This window comes from Sprattus sprattus (assembly GCF_963457725.1).
Source record: "Sprattus sprattus genome assembly, chromosome: 5".
Taxonomy (NCBI): domain Eukaryota; kingdom Metazoa; phylum Chordata; class Actinopteri; order Clupeiformes; family Clupeidae; genus Sprattus; species Sprattus sprattus.
Window position 1 is genome coordinate 17,120,279 of NC_137924.1, and position 20,119 is coordinate 17,140,397.

General features: G+C 40.7%; 1 protein-coding gene across 1 annotated transcript in view; it reads right to left on the reverse strand.

The window, feature by feature from the left end:
• Positions 1 to 20,119, reverse strand: part of itgbl1 (integrin, beta-like 1) — a 64,916-nt gene that overhangs the window by 43,570 nt on the left and 1,227 nt on the right. Inside the window, exons 2-3 of the mRNA XM_080839913.1 lie at positions 18,518 to 18,720; positions 2,912 to 3,058 (exon numbers count right to left, since the gene is read on the reverse strand). Coding sequence (XP_080696039.1) covers positions 2,912 to 3,058; positions 18,518 to 18,720 — 350 coding nt within the window. The remainder of the gene's footprint in view (positions 1 to 2,911; positions 3,059 to 18,517; positions 18,721 to 20,119) is intronic.

Sequence of the window (20,119 nt, forward strand, 5' to 3'; positions counted from 1 at the left end):
CGATTTGGGACCTCTCCCATTGACTCCTATGTTAAATCAATTTTTTTCACAAAACAGTGCTCTCGATGAATTCTCTATGGCTTCCGGGAGGGCTCGTAATGGACGTAAAAGCCTATAACGGCGTCACACAGCTTCGACAGAGGCATGTCAAGATGGCACCTGTTCAGTACAACAACTCCATCCGCTCTTTGACAGAAACTTCTTTTTAGTCAGCTAACTAATGAAGATGAATTGACAAAAAAACAACTAGAAAATGCATTTCCTGAAGGAAATACCAGTGCATGAAATGCAAAAGTTAGGAAAGGAAGAAGAAAAGAAAGAAGAGTGAAAGAAGGAAATAAGAAAGGAAAGAAGAGTGGGAGAAGGAAAGAAGAAAGGAAAGAAGAGTGAAGAAAGGAGAGAAGAGAGGATGAAGGAAAGAAGAGTGAAAGAAGGAAAGAAGAAAAGAAATAAGAGTGAAGAAAGGAAAGAAGAGTGGAAGAAGAAAAGAAAGAAGAGTGAAGAAAGGAAAGAAGAGTGAAAGAAGGAAATAATAGTTGAAGAAGGAAAGAAGAAAGGAAAGAAGAGTGAAAGAAGGAAAGAAGAAAGGAGAGTGAAGAAAGGAAAGAAAAGTGAAAGAAGGAAAGAAGAGTGGAAGAAGGAAAGAAGAAAGGAAAGAAGAGTGGAAGAAGGAAAGAAGAGTGGAAGAGAAAAAGAGAGTGAAAATATTGAAAAAAGGAGATAAAAATGGAGTGAAGAAGAGAGATTGAGTGTGAGAGAAAGTAGACTGAGAGGGATAGAGAGAAAGATGGAGAGATGGAGAGAAAAAGAAGTAGAGAATGGAAGGTGTCTTAATGTTCCTAGTTACAGTTAAATTGAGTGGGACAGAGAAGAGGTTCCTTTGATTTGGTGCAGCTGTCAGTGAAGCACAGGTGCAAGCCAGTTTAAAGACCCTATTATGATGTCATAATGGCCCAATGTAAGTCAATGGGAAAATTTAGATTAGTTTTTATTTAATATCTTAAAAAGTATAAAGTTTCGAAAAGTGAAAAATACATAGCATAAGTGTCCTTTACAAGACCTACGCGACAAAGTTTGAATGAAGTTTCTACGTTAAGCGGTTCGGGCTGAATTAATCGCAGAAAAAGGTAACAAGAATAAGAAGAAGAAGAAGCCTAGGAATAACAATACAGGGCATTTCATGCACTGTAATTAGGACTTCCTAAACCAAATGTATCCACTCAACAGGTTTCTACAAAGGGAGGGAAAGTGGAACGAAAGAAAATCGCCGTTGTGAACGCGGTATGTATTTCTATATAGCCTACCACTGTCTCTTTTCATAGGTTTCACAGTGTGAACTAAATATGAAGAATTTTTTATATGATTATTACAGTGCATGAAATGCCCTGTATTGTTATTCCTAGGCTTCTTCTTCTTCTTCTTCTTCTTCTTCTTCTTCTTCTTCTTATTCTTGTTACCTTTTTCTGCGATTAATTCAGCCCGAACCGCTTAACGTAGAAACTTCATTCAAACTTTGTCGCATAGGTCTTGTAAAGGACACTTATGCTATGTATTTTTCACTTTTCTAAACTTTATACTTTTTAAGATATTAAATAAAAACGAATCGAAATTTTCCCATTGACTTACATTGGGCCATTATGACATCATAATAGGGTCTTTAAACTGGCTTGCACCTGTGCTTCACTGACACCTGCACCAAATCAAAGGAACCTCTTCTCTCTCTGTCCCTCTCAATTTAACTGTAACTAGGAACATTAAGACACCTTCCATTCTCTACTTTTTTTCTCTCCATCTCTCCATCTTTCTCTCTATCCCTCTCAGTCTACTTTCTCTCACACTCAATCTCTCTTCTTCACTCCATTTTTATCTCCTTTTTTCAATATTTACACTCTCTTTTTCTCTTTCACTCTTCTTTCCTTCTTCCACTCATCTTTCCTTCTTCCACTCTTCTTTCCTCCTTCCACTTTTCTTTCCTTTCTTCACTCTCCTTTCTTCTTTCCTTCTTTCACTCTTCTTTCCTTTTCTTCTTTCCTTCTTCAACTATTATTTCCTTCTTTCACTCTTCTTTCCTTTCTTCACTCTTCTTTCTTTTCTTCTTCCACTCTTCTTTCCTTTTTTCACTCTTCTTTCTTTTCTTCTTTCCTTCTTTCACTCTTCTTTCCTTCATCCTCTCTTATCTCCTTTCTTCACTCTTCTATCCTTTCTTCTTTCCTTCTTCCACTCTTCTTTCCTTTCTTCTTTCCTTCTTTCACTCTTCTTTCTTTTCTTCTTCCTTTCCTAACTTTTGCATTTCATGCACTGGTATTTCCTTCAGGAAATGCATTTTCTAGTTATAACATTTGAGACATGTGGATAATGAAAAAGTGGGATCATTTAATGTGGAGCCACATTATGTTTGCTTATGAAGGCTCCTAAATGTAACTTTCTTCCATAGCGTTCCACCTGTAACTTACTACTCTTGCTATGTAGAAAGAGGGGAAATATTACTGTTGGTTTCTGCCAATAGTGGACAAAAAAAAAATGGCCCCCCCTGTCATTTTTTTCAGGAGCCGCCACTGATGGAGGGCATACTAAGAGTTGTCACTTGAGGAGGAGAAAGCGTATTGTGTACGTGTGTGTGTGTGTGTGTGTGTGTGTGTGTGTATCCTGTACATGTGTGTGTGTGTGTGTGTGTGTGTGTGTGTGTGTGTGTGTGTGGATGGGGGAGTACATGTATTAAAGAGGGGATGAGTGGAGAGACAGAGGGGGGCAGCATCGTTGACAAGATGAACAGAAAGGGACTCAGATGAGGAGGGGTAGTATTGAACGGATTTGAGGTTGAAAAAGAGAGGATTGGGGAACTGATAGTTAGATGGGGGTGCGGGTGGAGAAAAGCTGACGGGGTGGAGTGTGTCAGTGTGTAGGGCCTCACCTGCGTTGGAGCACACCACCCCCTGTGGGTTTTTGCACAGGTCTTTGCTCTTTCTGTTGGACAGGGTGCACTGCTCCTGGTACTGACAGGCCTCGCCAAACCAGTCCTCATCACACTCACACTTCCCACAGTCACAGGTGCCATGACCTACAGAGCACAGGATTAGAAAGAGATGAATTATGTGTATGTCCGTGCATGACACACACACACACACACACACACACACACACACACACACACACACACACACACACACACACACACACACACACACACACACAACCACTATAATACATACAGTGCATTATTCATCCACACACATAAACCCGATCACACAGACACTGCAACACAAACATACACCCAAAAACATGTAACACCCCCAGACATAAGCACACACTCACACACCGCACACATTATTTTTGTCTGGCAAAAGTGCTTTTGTGTTCCAAAGTACAGTCAAGGTAAATAGACTGATAATACATTTAGACAAGAATTTAAGGAAACAAAACAAAACAAAATAAAGAACTAAAACAAATAAAAGGGAATAAAAGTAAAAAGAATAAAACTAAATAACACAAAAACAAATACTAAAATAGAAAAACCACATTAAAAGTGATGAGTAAATCAATAAAATACAATGAAAGACCAGAAAGTAAAAATGAGATCAAATGAAAAAAAATATATTGATACAACCATAAAAATAGATAAACTAACTGAATAAAAGCATCAATAGAGTCAAACACAATAAAATACCAACTATTTCAAATAAAGACCCAATGACTGTATATAGAGGTGGACAGGGTGTTGTCCCCATAAAGTGAAGTAACCACATGTCTAGCACCCCTGATGGTGGGATGTAGGACAATGTGCAACTCCAGCCATCCCCATGTGTTTCAATTACAAGGTAGCCTATTATCCATGTCACTTTTCTCGCCTCAGCTCTCTTTCCATCGACAGGGTATAATTCAAACAGTTAGCTTTCCCTATGCTAATATCTGCACATTTTTATATTTCTCCCCCAGGAATTAGTTGTTAAAACGTTATTCTACTATATCATAAGAAGGTGTGGAAATACTTAGAAACTAGAGTTATAAATTCAGAGCTAATGTTAGCGATCTGATAAATAATCCTAGCATGAATGATGTGACGAGGTGTTCTGATATCCAAACATTGCAGAATTAACATTGCATGCATGTACACCTAGAACATCATCAAACGCTTACCAAAAAAATGTGTCTATCTAGCCAGATATGCCTTTAATTCTGTGATACAAAGTTAATGTTTTTCCAATGAGACATAAAGTGATCTAGTCAGCATACAGTCAGTACTTCGCCCATTTCTGGTCCTAGTGAAAATCGGGAGAAGGATGAAAGGCTGGTCTACACCACTGCTAGTTTGTAATATTGTAATTAACAGAGGATGTCATCAGTACTGACCACAAAGATCCTACCAGATCAATAAGAGGCAAACCACTCAAGTGCTTTCCCCCTTAGCCCAATGAAATGCTCCAACCTCCCAACCAACACTCTGTGGTCCACCGTACCGAGGCAGCAGTCAGGTCTAAGAGGACTAACACTGAACAGCCCTTTGAGGCAGCAGTGAGGAGCAGATTGTTTGTAACTAGTAGGAGTGCAGACTCAGTTCTGCGCATGGCAAAACAACCCAGATTGGTACAGATCAAGGATCCTATTCTCGGTCAGATAGTCTTTAATTGATTAAAAACAGCCTTCTCAAGTATTTGGGGTAAAAATGGAACCTTAGAGATAGGTCCTAAACTTGATGGAGGATCAGGAACCAGGTCTGTCTTTTTTAGAAAAGGCTGCATCACCGCGTCTTTAAAATATGTTAGTACACCTCCTGAGGCCAATGATTTGTTTATGATGTTGAGGACATGTCTACCCACAACCTAAAATACTTCTTTTAAAAAGGCGAGAGGAAATCAAATTTGTACGCCATGTTGTTGGTTTCATGTGAGACACCAGGTCAGTGAGGCAGGATAGTGACAAGACATTGAGATGATCCAGAGTGGACGAGACACTTTATATACGTCGACAACCAGTGGCTGAAAGTGAAAATGACAACCTTATCCTATTACATTTTACAACTAAATATTTTTTTTAAATCATTTCTGGAGAATGAAGAGGACATTGCGCAACCAGCAGAAGGGTTTAGAAAATGATTACGTGTTAAACAGTACCCTAGGCCTATGGTGAATCTGACACACTATCTGCCAGGTATTTTAACTTTTTTGGCAGGATTCTGATAGTTCATCCAGCAATCATGCATGATATTACAAGACACCCGCAATCTATCCTTTTAGATAGGTATTTAAATAGGTATTCAGAAGGTATTGACGGTTTGGAGGAGAGCGAGAAAACACTTAAAATGCAGGTGCAGGGGGCCTCATGGTCCTGTAATGTGAAAATAAGAGGAGCACCAAATGGAAGCTCATAGATGGAGCCCACGGGTTCAATAATACATTGATTTTGTCATTAGTTCCAGATTTGGGTGAGATTTTGGAGACGGGGTGAAGGACAGGGTGATCTACAAACCATTAACACTTTCCACGGCTCTGTGCACACTGGGAGGGATACCCCATTAAATGAAGAAGTGTGTGTGTGCTTGGGTAATGGTTTGTGAGAGTGTGTATGTTATGTATGTGTGTTTGTATCCAGTTGTGTGTGTGTGTGTTTGTTTCCAGGTATGTGTGTGTGTGTGTGTGTGTGTGTGTTTGTTTCCAGGTATGTGTGTGTGTGTGTGTGTGTGTGTGTGTGGGGGGGTGTGTGTGTGTGTGTGTGTGTGTGTGTGTGTGGGGGGGGGGGTTGTCTGTGCATTCCAGATATGAGGAGACTCATCTTTTCATACCGAAGAGCAAACTGTTATATCCACACATTTTCTAGGGCTCAAATCTTTAACATTAATGTCAAGTGCATTCACAACGTGTACAATTCAATCAAGTGACAGCTAAATAAACCAAAAAGCCATCACATTGCATTTTCGAAACCTGCAGATTACAGGATTTCACATTCCACGCTGATCTCTCCGGGTTAACGATATTCAAATCCGCCGGTGTGTTGTGGCGGGGAAGAAAAAACAGGAGCATTCAAAAGCTCTGTGACACATTCAAAGAGGTTCTCAGGTCGAGCCAAGGGGGGAGAGAGAGAGAAAAGCCAAATGCTGAGAATAGCAGGCAGAAGTGGGGATACGCCATCCATGAAACAGGGTCAGGCTAATGTGCTTAAACGCTTCCGACACAAGAAGACACTTAATTGACAGTCAGAAAATACTTTAATCCGACCCAATCAAAAGGCTGAGACCTCTCCCCCCCCCCCCCCCCTCCCCCCCCCACACCCTCCACCTCTCTCGTTATGACTGATTATGCAACGTGGCAAGGCAGAATGATGAGAGAGAAAGAAAGAAAGAAGGCGAAAGGTGCAGATTCCACAGTTCTCCCAAAATGATCCCAAAGGAACAGTGAGCTCAGCGCATCTTTTCCCCTTCTCCTGTTTCCTCTCTCTCTTTCTCCCATAGCTCTCATCTTTTGTCTAATTGTCATCTTCCCCCTGCAGTGTCTTTTTAGACAGAAAAGCAGAATGCACTTTGTGTGGACAATGCACTTGCTGCAACGAGCCGATCATTCTTCATCATCTCCATAGAAGTAAAGAGGAAGAGAAAACGAAATGCATCCAGGTGAATCATCCCATTTGAAGACGGCGGAGGTCTCCTGTGGCGTCCTCAATCACCCTCTTGTCTAACACATCATGTAAATTTGATGTCCACTTTCCAAGGCTATCCATTAGTCTTGAACGGCGGTCTTGCTTTCCCAGCAGATCGCGTTATTGAAGTGAAGCTGGTTGCTAATGCGCAGATTTATGTTGCTTTTGTATTATCAAAGACAAGCATAAATTGGACTAATCTTAAATTGCATGTCACAGGTTTATAATCTTAATGGTTGCAATTCAATTTTACAGCTTGGCTGGATGTGTCAGCAACAGAATCGATACTATTTTTCCCCCGGCGATTTTCGTAAAAAAGGGTTTAGAAATGCTTTGTTTTATAGATTACTGGCAAAGTAGGTAGAAAATGAAGCCGCAGAGTACTCATCACTTCAAATAAGTTTTTGATTTAACTATGGTGATCACTGTCTTTAATTAGAAACCCCCTCGAACCATCACATTATGGTTGAGTGAAGGATACCAAATATGTCTCGTGTTGCCATTGGCGTATCCAAGCAAATTTGTGGCCCCACAAGCCTGACTTGACAGATCATATGGGTATACACACTGAATGCGGCGTAGGACCCTCAAGAAAAATAACAACAACAAAAAACATATATGGAATGAAGCATTTGTTTATCTAGTAGTGCCTGAAAAATACTTTGGTTCAAATATGACCATCCCTGCCTGCACTGTAAAAAAACTGCCATCGTTTTTACAGGAAAATTCTGGCAGCTGAGTTGCCAGAGCAATCCTGTAAAGACTACATCCACCTGTAAATCTCTTTACAGTGCAGCATGTACATTTAACATTTTAAACCTGTATATTCAACATTGGATTTTTGCAGTATTTACGTCACTGTTATGTTATATTGGACAAGTTTGTTCAGTAAATGTAACATTTTAAGCCTGTATATTCAACATTGAATTTTAGCTATATTTACATCACTGCTATGCTACACTGTAAAACAAATCCTGTTGTTTTTACTGAAAAAAACTGGCAGCTGTGGTTGCCAGAATAATTCAGTAAATAATACTGCAAAATCGTAACCATCTTCACAGAGCAATATTTATCTTTAACAGTTTATAATGTATAATATTACATTGTAAACCAGTACATTTAACATTGGATTTATGCTGATTTTGCATGACCATTATGCTATAAAACCAGCTATTTCAGTAAAATGTACATTCAGTTGATGTCTATTGTACATCAAATCTCCTTCAATTTCACTGAGAAATACCAAGCAAAACAACATTATTTAACTGCTTCAGTCTCATTATAACACTATTATTCTACTGTTTTTTCATGCAAATCCCCTTAAAAGTTCTTTATAAAATAAGATATTTTAATGTATTAATAACAGTTGGGAACAGGGCCTTAACTGAAGGGTGCAGCAGGTGTGGTTAAACCTGGGCCCGCAGTTCTTGGGGGCCCATATACATTATGTCTAAATAGATGGTATCACCCTCTTATACTGCATCTGACAGCAGTCAATGACTCCAGTTTCAGCAGCATGAAGACAGGGAAGTCCTGGTAATACATTATAGGGAGTGTGAAATGCTAGCTAGAGACTTGAAAAGGTAAACGTATCTACATCATGGTAGGTATTATTTTTGGTAAAAAAAGTAACAATCTATAACAAAATGATATGCTTATCTTCCATACTCTATAGAAACTAAACTTAAAAGAAGATTCAATGAAATGAACAAGTTCTTATAGTCTTTGGTATTTTGTCATTTAAAGATTTGCAATGAATTCTGGGTAATATGTATGCTGTTGTCCGGTGAAGAGACAATAAGATATAGCTAGTTTAGGCGCAAAATCATAACGTCAAGACCGACATGATGACTGTACACAGCAGGCCTGCAAGCCGAAACGATGCCTTTCAAACATTAAAGTGGTGATGCATTATTGCTTTTTCAATGGACAGGATAGCCAGACCATTCAGCCTTTCCTGCTCCTCAGGGAGGTCTTAATGAGTTTCAATTTGGAAAAGGGTCGCTCTGCTGTTGCCACTGTCAGCATCTTGGCAAATTGAGAGACTAGCCATATCGTACCGTCTCGTCACATGAACAAACATACATTTTACCAAGCAATCATTGCAAATCTAAAAATGACAAAAATACCCAAGAAAATAATAACTTTTTCATTTCATTGAATGTTTTTTTTTTTTAAGTTTCTATGGTGTATGTAAGTTACGCATATCATTTCTTTTATAGATTCTTACTATTTTCCCCACAAATAATACCCACCATGATCGAGAAAACTTTGCCTTTTCAACTCATTATATAACATTTGCCACCTTTCAACATATAATATCAGTTCTTCATTGGACACAACTGTGTTTGAGTGGTTGAAACTGGAATTGAGAGACTTCTGACAGACACAGTTTATGGGGGGAAGGTTAAGCGCCCCCAAGTGTCACTGCTGCACCCCCTTCAATTAAGGCCCTGGTCCAAACTGTTATTAATGCATTTGAATACATTATATTATAAAGAACTTTATAGGGGAATCTACATTAAAAATTAGTTGAATAACAGTGTTATAATGAGACTTAAGCATTTCTCAGTGAAATCAAATGGGATTTCATGTACTCTATAGACAACAACTGGATGTACATTTTACTGAAATAATTGGTTTTATAGCATGACGATTATGCAAAATCAGCATAAATCCATGTTAAATTTACTGGTTTACAATGTTATGTTCTGTGAAGATGTTTACACGGTTTGGCCGTGTTTTTTACAGAATTATTCTGGCAACTCAGCTGCCAGATTTTTCCTGTAAAAACAACAACAAATAAATACTTTAAAATGAACAGTTGTATTTCGTTTAGTATTTTAACACCACCATGTTGTAATTCAAACTGCATTGCATTGCTTCTTGTAATACAGTTTTTCATCCTGAAAATTACAGCCATATGTCGTTTCTAAAAAGAAATATGCATAATCTTACTTTAAAATTAACATTTATATTTCGTTAAGTTGTAATTTAAACCGCATTGCATTGTTTCTTGTATTACAGTTTTTCTTCGTGTAAATAACATTTCTATAAAGAAATATGCATATTCTTACTTTAAAATTAACAGTTATATTCCGTTTAGTATTGTACCAAAAAATGTTGTGAAATAAGCAATTCTCTATTGTATTTCTATTTACAGTTTTTTGAAGTCACGATTTTACGCCATTCCACTGTGAATTTTAAGGTCATTTTTTACAGTGTGAAACATACTCATGGGAAAAAGAAACCTCAACCGCAGAACCACCTGAAGTGGTGTCTGTGTTTACCCTGGACAGTCAATGCCAGCTAATGATTTAATTTGTTTTATATACTCCAAAAGCTCTGGGATGTGGACACGGCATAGCCTCCAACACCTTCCACCACTCATATTCCCTCCATTACACTGTAATGAAATAATAATAATAAAAAAATTAAATCCATATTCAGGAGAGCACCCTGACCATATTGTGTGAGAGTATAATCCTGTGCTCTCGGCCTCCTCACACTCAGCTGGTTGTACAGCTGCCCTGGAGTGTGCTCATAATGACTATCTGATTCTAGGTGCTGATCTGAAACGCAGAGACAATCAGGCGGACAAGTTAATTGGGCCCTCTCGTCCCCCTCCAGAGGCACCGTGGGGCTCCTGCTGCTGTCCACCGCGTCTCTGCTTGCCTGCCTCCTGGGCTGTAATCTACAACAGCTCCAGGCTATCTGTGGGTGTCTAGGTCTGTCTCTATTTTTTCTCTCTCTTTCTCTGTCCCCTCACTCTTTCTCGCTGCCCCTCTTCTATCTCTGTCTTTGCTAGGAAAGGTCTGTGGTTGTCGAGGATCATCTCTCTTTTTCTCTCTCTCTTTATCTGTCCCTCCTTCTTTCTCTATGTCCCTCTCTTTGTCTTTGCTAGGGCTGTCTGAAGCTGTCGAGGGTCGCCTCTCTTTCTGTCTCTCCCTCTTTCTGTCTCTCCCTCTTTCTCTCTACCTCTCTCCCTCTTTTCGTTTTCCCACCCCCCTGTCTCTGCCGGCATTTGATCAAGGAGAGAGACAGCAAAATCACTGGCCTTCGTGGCCACATGAATCACACTAAACAGCTGTGAAACTAATTAATAGGTGATGTCCCTTGCTTAGATGTGGTGTAGATAGTGCAGCAATGAGTCATTTCGTTTTGCTAATTTCAGGGTTGGACTGTGATTCACGTCACAGTGTTTTATTCCTGCCCATGTTTATTTATTAATTTTTATTATTTTTTTATTTTATTATTTTTAAGGCAACTGGGACGCCCAACACACACCAAACACCATCAAATATATTGATGGTAACGAGGCTGTACACATAATTCTTATATTGCCTGGCTACACAGTCATTGTAATAATGTGTGCACTGTATCACCCAAGATAGTCCCCCTAACGTCAATAAAACCACATCCCCACTAAAAGGTCTGCTGGGAGGAAAATCTATGATTAGTTATTATCAAAGCTATGGAAAACATGTATTTGTGACGTATCAATGTATCATGGGGAACCACTAAAGAATCACAGTAAATACAACCACTGTGGAGATAGGTGTTTTACGCGAACCGATTTAATATCAAGACATAATTTCAAGACTTTTGCATGCCATAGCAAAAGAACCTGAAATCAAAAACCTGGAACAAGTATCATATGCTAGAGCAGAGACAAATACTGCAGTAAAAAAGGACTTGCTATGTAATAACAAACGTCTTTGGCAAATCTTAAGGACTACTTATCAGTTATAAATTAAAATCCGTTCATTGCAAAAGGTGACACGTTTACGATTGGTCCATATTGAATTCAATATGGACTAATAATTAAAGCAGTGGCCTTATGCGTCCAGTGGAAAATTAAATCTACGTAGATGTTATCTGACTCAACCAAACACCATCAAATGATTCCTAAATCTCCATGCATTTAATACGAAGAATGGCCACAGACTTCAAAAGTGGCAATTACACGTCGATACAGGTCTGCTATTAGTCTGTGCTGTAGAATAGATTGATCTGATTATCTTACAACACATAAAGATGACAGAATTATAATACATTCCCTTAACAGCCAAGATTAACAACTGTTGGCATATTATATTATAGTTTTATTGCAAATTAGAAGCATTGTGAATTTCAATCAGATAGTTGAAAAATCCTCTGCAAAACACTAACCACGTTTTTCCTGCTTAATAACTGAAACATAGAGAATGGATTGGCTGTGAGGCCATTTGCAGCCTGGTGCTTGGAATTTATTTTCTTGATGATGACATTTTTCTTTCCATTTCAGGGGTTTGTTTATCCAGTGCCATATATATATACAGTATATATATTTATATATGTCTAAAACAAGGCTGATTTCAATAGGCAATTATCCCTCGTTGCGATTCTCTTATTTAGTGATGTCAGGCGTGAAATGATTGTGCGGCAGGCCAGGTTCTGCTTGAGTGAAGAGGGAGACACCTGTCTGGGGTAATAACTCTCTCTGCCACGCTCACAGCCAGGGCACAGAGGTGGAGGTGGAGGACGAGGAGGTGCAGGGGAAGAAAGGGAAGAGAAGGCGGCTTAGACAAACTTCCCCTCTGCCAACCACTCTGTGCTAAATAAGACTCTAGTCGCCCACCAAGGCAGGAGAATGGCATTGCTGCTTATTTAAACACACATACACTGGAAAGAAAGAGTCAGAAGCAAGAGAGGTGTTATGCCGGCTGGCTGATGATCCAGTGCTTCCACTGGACTATGGAACGTATTGAACGACCAAACCGAGTGAATGTCTGCCTCTGTTAATGGAGGGTGACATTTAGGGTCTGGTGTTGGTGCTCCATAAGTTCCAGGCTGTATTTCAGATTGCGCTGTTAAAGAGGCATTTATACCGTCCACAGGGATGGCGTAATAGGATTTATTGGTGGTTTCTTAGGTCCTGCAGAAAGGAGAAAGCCAGCCATACGAAGCACTCCAGTCTGACGCTAGCGTCTCGGATTTCAGAGTGAAGAGCTTTTTATTGAGCCCAGTTAGTTCAATACTGTACTGCCCGTGGTTAGACCCCAAGAGATTACGGCCTTGAAGGTATGTCATTTGTCAGTGTATGGATGTAACCTCTTTGCTTTTAAGCTGCCTGGTAAAACCACAAGCGCACCCCATCCCAATCAGTCAGTGTTTACACACAAACCATACAGTATATCAGCCTGACCCCATGAGAATAGCGAACACTTCAACTAACCCAACCAGAGAAAAACTAAAACTGTGCTCCTTGACTCAGGAGCTGGGCAAAGATACACACACAATAAAAGCAAAACTGAGTGAGGCCATAAATTAAACGTTTTAACTTCCACAGTCAAAAGAGTCGCAGTACAACATCCTATTCTGGCACAGAATTTGACTCACGATTTGACTCAGATACTCTTTGTGACCAACCAGTTTAGCAGGATATCCCTTGATGGTCCTTCCAAACAGCCTGCACTTAAAGTAAATGAGTATAAGACGGCCAGCTTTTCTCTGTCTGCTGTGAAAATTAAATGGGACAAATGTAATCTGAGAGACAATAGAAAGAAAAAAAAGACATCGAGAGAGTGTGTATAAGTGCGTGTGTGTGTGTGTGTGAGAGAGAGAGACAGAGAGAGCCCACAGGGAGACCAGTTGGCAGTCGGCTGGCCACTCAGTGAAAGGAGCAGGATGCCACCAATGTGCCTGATGCCTCAGATGCAGCCTGAGCCGGACACAGCACCCAAGGGGCCAGAAGACAGACGGAGTTTATGAACTGAGCAGTTTATGGATCTCTGAGTGCTTTCTAAAAAGTGAAGACTCATGACGTGCCAGGGACGTTTGAAATCTTCTGGTATTAATCAATAAAGCCCATCTGCAATAAAGACCTTCTCTACCACACCCACCATCTACTTTTAATAAGAACACCCACCATCTACCCTAATAAGAACACCCACCATCTTCCCCTAATAAGAACACCCACCATCTACCCTTAATAAGAACACACAACAACTACCCTTAATAAGAACACCAACCATCTACCCTTTATAACAACACCAACCATCTACCCTTTATAACAACACCCACCATCTACCCTTAATAAGAACACCAACCATCTACTTTTAATAAGAACACCCACCATCTACCCTAATAAGAACACCAACCATCTACCCTTGATAAGAACACCAACCATCTACCCTTAATAAGAACACCCACCATCTTCCCCTAATAAGAACACCCACCATCTACCCTTAATAAGAACACACAACAACTACCCTTAATAAGAACACCAACCATCTACCCTTTATAACAACACCCACCATCTACCCTTAATAAGAACACCAACCATCTACTTTTAATAAGAACACCCACCATCTACCCTAATAAGAACACCAACCATCTACCCTTAATAAGAACACCAACCATCTACCCTTAATAAGAACACCAACCATCTACCCTTAATAAGAACACCAACCATCTACCCTTAATAAGAACACCAACCATCTACCCTTAATAAGAACACACAACAACTACCCTTAATAAGAACACCAACCATCTACCATTAATAATAAGAACATCCACCATCTACCCTTAATAAGGAAGAGAAAAACAGAGTTCTTGCATCACTGCCTTCTCCCGGACAGGAAGCAGACATTTAAAAAAATATCCCTCTACAAATGACAATTTCAACATCGTCTGCTGTCGTCATTATGAAGACATATGAGCCGGTGAATGTGATACAAGTCTCTGAGATACTCAGGGAACTGGAGAAAGTCTGAGTCACTGTGCTTCTCTAACATCCAACTCCAGGCTGCTGGCCAGAGGTGAGGTGCTCTAGTGTTCTAGCAGGAGCTCGGCACTCAGACCTGAGCTGTCTGTGAGTGAAGCACTGTGCAACCAAAGGCCCTTACAGCTCACAGCCAGCCAGGAGCGCAACGGGAGGGAAATACTCTGGGCAGATGGGAAAAACGAGACCGACAGAGAGAGAGAAAGAGAGATAGAAAGAGAGAGAGAGAGAGAGATGTAGAGAGAGGGGGTCTGGACAGGGACAGAGGGGAAAAGGTGAAAGTGAAATAACAGTGAAATAAGAAGGAGAGAGAGAATGTGCATGTGTGTGAGAGCGAGAAAAAAGTGAAAAAGGAGAGGAAGGAGAGAGAAAGCTGAAAAAAGAGGAAAGAATGAAAACTTCCTCCTGGTCAATTTAAAAGCAGAAATATCCTGAGAGGAGGGGAGAGAGAGAGAGATCAAATACGGGTAGGGAGGGGAAAAAATGCCACGTCTCTGCAGAAGCAGTCAGAGTGAAAACAGAACCCTTGAGAGGAAGAACAGTCTCTGCATGGTAGAGAGGTCATAGGGTAGAACTCCACTGGGCGGCCCAATCACACGGCTCCATGTCCCACTACCCATTGTTTTGTTTTGCTTTCTATTCCAATCTCAAAACCTCGACTGGCATGACCTATTTCTGCATTCTTAGTGTCAAAGCATTTACAAACCACGTAAGAACAGTACGTATGGAGTACTAACAAAAAAACACTGAAGGTCACTGAAGTTTATTGGAAAAAGAGTGCAGAGAATAAAAAGGCTGTTGTGAGAAGAGAGAGCACAATACTATCCGGTCTGGAAGGTGATCTGGTTGAAGGACAGGAACTGAGTTAAATACCAGGTGATGCACACACAGCTGGTGGACAGCTGTAGCTGCAGCTGCTAATGTCACCTTTCTGGAGAGAGCTTCTTGAAGTGCTCTGTTTTAAAGGCTAGTGAGCCAGAACCCATGTGCAGAGAAAGAACCAAAGCTAACACTTTGATTTCTGGGAAATCCCAGCGTTACATAACACATTACAGAGGAGACCAACTCCAGCTACAAAGAACTGGCACTTTAGTATTATAAACACTGAAAGGTACCTGGGCATGGATGGTCAACTGTTCCTCAGTTCAAATGCATGTGCATTTGGTGCATAAGACTAAGAAAGTACATCAAAATACTAGAACTGACTGAACATGACTGACTTCAGACAACCTTTCATGTTTTACTGCAAATAACTACGACAACTTCTTCAGGAACTTGCATTGTTATTGTGATCTTAAAACAACTGAACATTGTGTTGTGTTTACTCTAAGTACCTTTCCACCCTGCAGTGTATTACACAAAGCATTAGATTTAATTGAATATTTAAGGCAGCAGTACGAAGGCTACCACCGGCCTGTTCCATTTTTCCAAGTATAGTTTGTAGATCTTGTCAGCCACACAATTTATTTCAATGGTATATGGTCATCTGAAGGATGGATAGTCCCAAGTGCCATTCCTGCTAGTCACTTTGCCAACTCATTAGTGGCTTTATGCTGGCTTTTTGGTAGTTAGCTTTACAAGATATCAACAATGGCCCAAGGCTAGATGTATTGACATAACTGACACAGAAGCTCTGGAGAAAATGTCTCTAGGGCCCTCCTAGGTTCTGTGAAAACAGGAGCCTGCAAAAGTGAGTATCAACTCAGCCTGCCAGCTGTTCTTCATCCATACAACACATTGAGATGGCTATGGATGGGACACAGACACCCACTGTCTCAGAGTGTGACAAACGTTACATCACTCACAGCAGATTTTAGTTAAAACAATAAGCTACTGCTACAAGGCCACACGATGAGGTTTGGTGCTGTGACTTATTTACACAAAGCGCTAAACAAAGTTCATACTGGTGCCTGATAAAAATGAGAGCAGAACGTTCTCCATGTTCACACCTCTCCTAACTACGAAATACACAAGCGAATCTAAGGCCGTTCTGGAAGCAATAATGTGCCATTTGATTTGACTGATACTACAACTCAGTGGTGGTATGGCAGAGTACACAACCCTGATGAATAGGCTCTAAACCCAGTCATGGCATGGGACCTGCTGTGTGTGAGCCAAACACGTTTTCAGGATTTGACAAATTTGACAAATTCCCACTGTTAGATGCTCGTATGAAAGATATATGGGAAGTGCCAACATTTAAATATATTGGCCAAGTCAGGTGTTGGTGGGTTGTATACTCTTTTGACGAATGTTCACTGCTAAATGTTAATATGGTTTGCAGCAACGTGACATCAGCAGGATACCCACTGAGATGCATTTTATTGCCCATGACAAATATGGGACGCGGTAAGCCAAACTTTTTTAGGAGAGGCAGAAGTGGCGTGTGTTCTCCCCTGCTCTAGCACACACACACACACACACAAAAGAGTATACAGAGACAAAGCCTCCTGACTGAGCTGTGACAGGAAAGGTTTTTGACAGCCAACGGATGACTCCAGAGCATCTGAAATATTGTGGATCGTACACACACACACACACTCACACACACACACACACAAACACACATTCACACACACACACACACACACACACACACACACACACACACACACACACACACACACACACACTGAGATGAACCCACACACACACACACACTGAGATGAACACACAAACAGATAGATCCGGTTGCCGCAGGTTGGGAAGCGCAATGCAGAACATGCTGAAATGCTGTCTTTCCTTTGTCATGTTAAATTACCACACAAAGCACAGCAGAGATGCTAGGGGAAAGCTAGATACATTATACGGTCGGCATAATAACACAAGACACGTACACGCCGTAAGTACCCACATTGTACAGATAACAATGGCAATGGCATCTAATTCTTCTTTTAACATGTCAACGTGAGCCAAATTGCCTACTTTGCCTCCAACTAACTAATGGTTGCCATCTGGCAGCAAGAAGTGATGTGCTGTGATTTCATCTCAATAGGTACTAAATAGCCTTGACATTTTGTGGGGGGAAAAGAAGAAAAAAGAGAGAAAAAGAAGAAAAAGTCTGGCTCCAGATGTGACCCCCATGCGCAGCTGATGGAGATGAGAGTGAAACTGTTATCAATAAGCGTTGAAACACACACACACACACACACAATCATACACAGACATACACACATCGTGCACACACACATCCAACATAGATCATATATACATATACACACACACAGAAACACACACGCACATACAAACACACCCATTGATAGAGACACACACACACAGAGACCCACACAAACACACAGAGGTCCTTCTAAAGCTAATGAGCTTTTCACAGGCTTCACAACCTCTCTGTGCAAATACATCACTCATCCCATGTGCACATCCACCGGAAAGCTTGACATCACCATGGACATAAAAAAAACAAAAAGGTAAAATAAACTGTAGATGGAACCAAATTAATCTGGGTGGGCAGAAATGGAAAGAAACCAGAGTGGAATAGCCATGTCAGATCTGTCGGTCTGTGTTTGTCATGTCTGTCCGTGACTCTAAAGCGAAGCGCGTTAAAGGACAGTCATGCCTTCATATGTGATTTCATCTCATACAGGAATGCTTAAAGGTGTGAAATGGCCCGATTGCGATGGTTATAGGGTGTGAACACAGTGCCAAAAGGGATCCAGATTAGCTCCATGCCCTCAGGGTTTACTGTAGGACTGTGGTTCCATAATCCCTAAATGCCTGGCATTTTCTACAAGGCCAATGATGTAATATTTACAAAGAAATGCCCATCTACACTGTATGTCTAAAATGTGTATGCAATGAGCAAGAAGACTGTAATGAAATAGTGAGTCATTTTTATATATTTAACTTTTGCCAATCCATTCTGCCAAGAGCTAATCAGCAATTTGCCTTTACCCTTCTCAAGCAAGACATGGCATCTTTTGTACATTACGTTTATGTTTTTTTTGGTATTGTTGTTCGAGAGGAAAATGCTTGTGAGTTTTGGACTGTAACTGTCTGTCTGTGTGTTTCTGAGTATGCACACATGTGTGCTTACTCCCCCTTTTGTAAGTTCTTCCTAGAAGAAAAAAACGAAAGAAAAATCAACACCACCTCAGTTATATCACCCACCAGAGCAGGTCTTGCCGTCATATGTTGCGCAGACCCAGTCGTGGCAGTCACACCGAGGCCCGTAGAACTTCCCCGGGTCAGTGACTTGACATATGCAGACGCCGCAGTCACACTCCCCCCTCCCACTGCAGATCAGGCCATCTGGAGTCCTGCAGCGTCTTTGTGAGGCTTCGGACGAGAGCCTGCACCCCCCTCCAACCTGCCTGAGGAGGACGAGGAGAAGAGGAGGAGAAGAGGAGGAGGAAGAAGAGCAGACTGCTTATATATCCTCCACTTAATTCAAGGGGTAACACCAAATTAAATTCACCTGCTGGCGCAGCTCCCTGCTCTCCTACTGGGGCATGGTAAAAGCATTGGCAAGGTGAAGGGGCACAAATCCTGAAGAATGTGTACCCTCCCAGATACTTTTATGAAAGACATATGGCAAACATCAGCATGTCAGTATATTAGTAGAGTCAGTTGTATGTGGGTTGTTTGTTCTTTTTGACAAATTCCCACTGCTCAATGCTCGTATGAAAGATATACGGGAAGTGCAAACATTTAAATATATTGGCCAAGTCAGGTGTTGGTGGGTTGTATACTCTCCTGACAAATGTTCACTGCTAAATGCTAATATGGTCTGCAGCAACAGTGCATTAGCAGGATGCCCACTGAGAAGGACTGTGTTTTATTGCCGTGACAAAACTGCATACACTCGTCTGCTCTGCTAAGACACCAAGAGCTTATTTAAGGGTCTTACAATGCAGCATGGGCTTTGTTTTACTGCAAACCTTTAAAAGGGGAGAGTTTCCCTTTAAGACAGAGCACATTTGAGGTGCATTGTGACTGGAAACACCATCCTAATGACAACCAGACTCTCCCTCTCTGGGCTGTAAATCTCTTTTTGGCAGAGGAGAAGCCCTGGTTGGGAGTCTTGGATATTGATGGATTCTGTATCATCCTAGCTAATTTTTCAAACTATTCATATCATAGTTTAAGTATTAAAATATTCTATTTCAGTTCCTCTGTGAGTTATCGATTTTTCATTTCTAAACCAAAATGTCTGAGAGTTTTGTTTTTTGGAGAACTTGTCAGAAACTCAAGATAAAGTGGAAATGTCAGAAAGCAAACCATAGAGAACCACTTAGAGAAAACTGCAACACCCACATGTTACACACATCAAACTACAGTATGTTCTTGTTGTTATACACCGGATGTCTGCAGACCATGTTGCCAACTTGTAACACAACAGCTGCATATCTATCGACAAGCTAATATGTTTGTATCAGTAATATTTATGAACAGCTTTTTTTATTAAAAAAAACCTTCTGGTCAGTAAATAATTGACTCCATCCAGTGCCGTTGTATAAAGAAGCCTAGCCTTACACACAACACATGTATGAGCAACAGTTTTACTTGAACCTCAGTATAGGAATATCAAGTTAAATCTAAATGTGTGAACCGGCCAAGTAACAAGGCTCTGGGGGAAGAGGATGATTGTTATTCTCTGTCTATTCAAAACAAACAGCCACCTATGTGATCTATCCCTCCACCACCCAGGAGCAACTGTGGAATCTCCTCCGATAGACATTCCACTCTCTGCTTTCCTCCAGCTGGACTTTG